The sequence below is a fragment of the Lonchura striata genome, chromosome 15 (assembly GCF_046129695.1).
Source record: "Lonchura striata isolate bLonStr1 chromosome 15, bLonStr1.mat, whole genome shotgun sequence".
In the NCBI taxonomy this organism is placed as follows: Eukaryota; Metazoa; Chordata; class Aves; order Passeriformes; family Estrildidae; genus Lonchura; species Lonchura striata.
This window is the reverse complement of record NC_134617.1, coordinates 17,458,114-17,461,673: the sequence shown is the minus strand read 5'-3', so window position 1 is coordinate 17,461,673 and position 3,560 is coordinate 17,458,114. Positions and strand designations below refer to the sequence as shown.

Genomic DNA, 3,560 nt, shown 5'->3' with positions numbered 1-3,560 from the left:
CCGGGGAGCTTCGAGCGCGGCGCCCGTGCCCGGCAGGTCCGTCCCGCTCGCTGCCGCTGCCGGCGAAACGATTGGGAACGTTGCGGTAATTGAATACTAAGGTTTAAAAACTAATCAAGTCCTTCCTGTCACCGCTCCGGCGTGCCGGGCTCGCCCTGCCAGGTGCTGATCAAATACCATTACATTCTATTAACAGGGAAATTCTATTCCCTGTTTTCATTTCCCTTTATAAGAGGAAACTAAGTAAATGCACTGAGCGTTATTTAATTGTTAACGCCTTGAGTCCCGTTCGGCCATCAGGGACCGGCTGCCAACGCACTCGGCAGCCACGCCGGGCTCTGCGAATTAAACCCAAACGGAATCTCGCTCTGTAGGGCCCCGGCCGCCCCCCAGTCCGGCCCCGGGCACGGCCTCGACCCGCCGCTCCGCACCGCCGTCGGGGCAGGGGCCTGGGCAGCCGCGGGCTGCGGGGACCGAGTCCCGCCTCGCAGGGTGGCCTCGGGCCGTCGGGGCCCGTGGCGGGGCGGGGCCGGGAGCAGCGGGCGGCGCGGGACGGGCCCGGAGGGGAGCGGCGCCCCCGACGTGCGGTCCCGGAGCCGCCCCCGCCCCGCGCGGGGCCATTGTTCGCGCGCCCCTGTGATGTCACCGCGGCGGCGGCGGCCCCCGCGCCCGGGCGCGAGGCCGGTGCGGGGCGGCGGCAGCCAATGGGCGCGCGGAGGGCGGGCGGCGGCGGCCAATGGCGGCGGCGGGGGCGCACGCGGCGCGGGGCGCGCGGCGGCCCCCGGGCGGTGACGGGGCGGCGCGCGCGCGCTCCGCAAAGTTTGGTGTCGGCGGCGGGGCCGGCCGGGCCGCGAGCGCAGCGCGAGCGGCGGCGCCTCCACAGCGGCGCGAGGGCGGCGGTGGCGGAGGATGGACCCGCCGAGGATGGACCCGCCGGGGCCGGCGCAGGGCCAGCACCAGCACGAGCCCATCAGCTTCGGCATCGACCAGATCCTCAACAGCCCCGAGCAGGAGAGCGCTCCCCCGCCGCCCCCACGGGGCCCCGACGGCGCGACCTTCCTGGGCGGCCCCGGCGGCCGCGGCGGTGCGCCCTACCCGGCCCTGCCGGCGCCCTTCCCGGCCATCGCCGCGCCCTTCGAGGACTCGGGATCGTACAGTGTGAACCTCAGCCTGGCCCCGGCCGGCGTGATCCGGGTGCCGGCGCACAGGCCCATCCCCGGGGCCGTGCCGCCGCCCATCTCCAGCGCCATCCCGGCCATGCCTGCCGTGCCCAGCCTGGGCAGCCTCAACTTCCCCTGGATGGAGAGCAGCAGGCGCTTCGTCAAGGACAGGTTCACAGGTAAGGCGCCGGGGCGGAGCGCGCGAGCTGGCTCCCGACAACGAACGGAAGGGCCAATAAAAAATACAAAACGAAATAATAACAGTAAGGCGAGTAAGAATAAAAGCAAAGGCTGTCGCTGGATGCTTCCCTCCCCCGCGCTCGCAGCGAGCCGAAAAATCGCTCTCCTCACGGCGTGGATAGCGCGGAGTGCCCCGGGGGGCGGCCGGGCCCCGTTCGTCTCCGCAGCTCTTCGACGAGAGGTGGAAGCGGGACCCCGGGGAGCCGCGGTCCCTCCGGGGGCCGGCGGGGCGCGGGCGGCCGGCGGGCAGAGCGGCGGCCCCGGGGGGGGCGGCCGGCACCGTGCGGGCGCGGGGCTGACCCCTGTGCTTCCCCCTCGGGCAGCGGCGGCGGCACTGACGCCCTTCACGGTGACACGGCGGATCGGGCATCCCTACCAGAACCGGACTCCACCGAAGCGCAAGAAACCGCGGACATCCTTCTCCCGGGTGCAGATCTGCGAGCTGGAGAAGCGATTCCATCGGCAGAAGTACCTGGCCTCGGCCGAGCGCGCTGCCCTCGCCAAGACCCTCAAGATGACGGACGCCCAGGTGAAGACCTGGTTCCAGAACCGGCGCACCAAGTGGCGGTGAGTCCCGTGCCCCCGGAGCCGCCCCGTCCTGCTGCCGCCCCCGGCGGTGTCCCCCGCCCGCCGCCCTATGAATCCCGCTCCGGCCGGCATCGCCCCCATTGCCAGCTCCTGGCAGGCAAACCGTTGGGGGTGATTTTTTATTATTATACTATCATAATTATCATTGGTTTTATCTTTATATATTTCCTTTTCAACAGTCCCCCATTCGGAAAACGAGGGATTATTAGGAAAAACGAGGGATTATTCAAAATAACGGGGAATTTTTTTAAGAAACGGGGAAACAATCTGAAAAAAAAATCGGGGGAATGTTGGGAGAAAAAGGGGTAACATTTGGAAACGGGATTACTGGGAAACGGCGGGTTTCCAGGCTCTTCCCACCGCCCACAGTCCCTCGTAGGCGTTCAAGCGGTGGGCGCCCGCCTGGCGGTGCCTGGCCCCAGAAGGACGCGCCGGTCGCCCTGCTTAGTTCCCACGATCGCCGGCCCGGCTCCGGTCCCGGGCCGGCCGCTCCCCGCGGAGTCCCGGGCGGAGCGTGCCCCGTGTCCGGGCGCGGGCTGAGCGTGTCCCCCGGCAGGCGGCAGACGGCGGAGGAGCGGGAGGCCGAGCGGCAGCAGGCGAGCCGGCTGATGCTGCAGCTGCAGCACGACGCCTTCCAGAAGTCGCTGAACGAGTCGATCCAGCCCGACCCGCTGTGCCTGCACAACTCGTCGCTGTTCGCACTGCAGAACCTACAGCCCTGGGAGGAGGAGAGCGCCAAGATCCCCCCGGTCACCTCCCTCGTCTGAACCCGGCAGACGGGGCACTCAGCGGACTGGCCCGCGGAGCGCGGCCGGCGGCTCCCCCTGCCCCGGGGCCGCGGCTCCCCCGATGGGGCGGGTGGCGGGGCGGCGAGTGGCGCCAGCGGGGCTGACACCGGGATCGGGTCCGACCGGAGCCGGGCCCGGAGCTGCTTCCCCGAGGCCGGCGCGGAGAGGAGCCGCTTGTATATTTGTGTCGATGTTCCACTAGGAAAGGAAATATGTCACTTTTTGTAAGAAGTGTTAATACTTTAATTTATTTATGCATCGAGATTTTGGGCACTATTAATATGGAATTATATAAAACCTCGATTATTTATATCGAAATCTGAACATAGGTATTTTGTGTTGGCTTTGGAACAAAAGGCTATTTTTTTTCCTGTTCTGAGGATAGTGTAAAGAAAAAAATACCTCCCTATCACTTAGCGGAAGGGACTCGGTGGAGCCGGTGATGACTCATTAGCTTCGGAAACCCTGTTAAACTGAAAAGCGGTAGCTCTCATCTGTCCCAGGTGAAGTTAATGTCAACTGTAATTTATTCACCGTAGTAATAAGGGCTCCTTCCAGGCACCACACGCCGTTCTGTCCTCACCTTCCCAGCCGATGAGCTTTAGCGCCCCAAAAGAGCGCTCGCTCCCTGCGCCACCGGCTCTCGAGAAAGCGCCTTATGTTTCATAATAAAGAAGATTTGGGGTTGACACAGACTATGTATAATACTTTGTACTTGCCGAGACGTGTAAATAAACGTTTTCTTTACAAATGTCTCTCTGCCCTCTGCCTGCCGTCGCGCCGA

At 65.3% G+C, this 3,560-nt stretch overlaps 1 protein-coding gene across 1 annotated transcript; it reads left to right on the top strand.

The window, feature by feature from the left end:
• Positions 1–924: 924 nt before the first annotated feature.
• TLX3 (T cell leukemia homeobox 3) lies at positions 925–2,755 on the top strand. Its single transcript, XM_021540035.3, has 3 exons — positions 925–1,339; positions 1,724–1,967; positions 2,545–2,755. Exons 1-3 carry the CDS (start codon positions 925–927, stop codon positions 2,753–2,755), a joined length of 870 nt encoding a protein of 289 aa, XP_021395710.3.
• The last annotated feature ends 805 nt before the right edge of the window (positions 2,756–3,560 follow it).

Excerpts from the sequence above, each read along its gene's own strand:
- TLX3 (XM_021540035.3), top strand. The coding sequence starts at position 925 with ATGGACCCGCCGGGGCCGGCGCAGGGCCAGCACCAGCACGAGCCCATC. Across the intron at positions 1,340-1,723 it reads CGTCAAGGACAGGTTCACAG|CGGCGGCGGCACTGACGCCC; the intron begins GTAAGGCGCCGG and ends CCCCTCGGGCAG. Across the intron at positions 1,968-2,544 it reads AACCGGCGCACCAAGTGGCG|GCGGCAGACGGCGGAGGAGC; the intron begins GTGAGTCCCGTG and ends GTCCCCCGGCAG.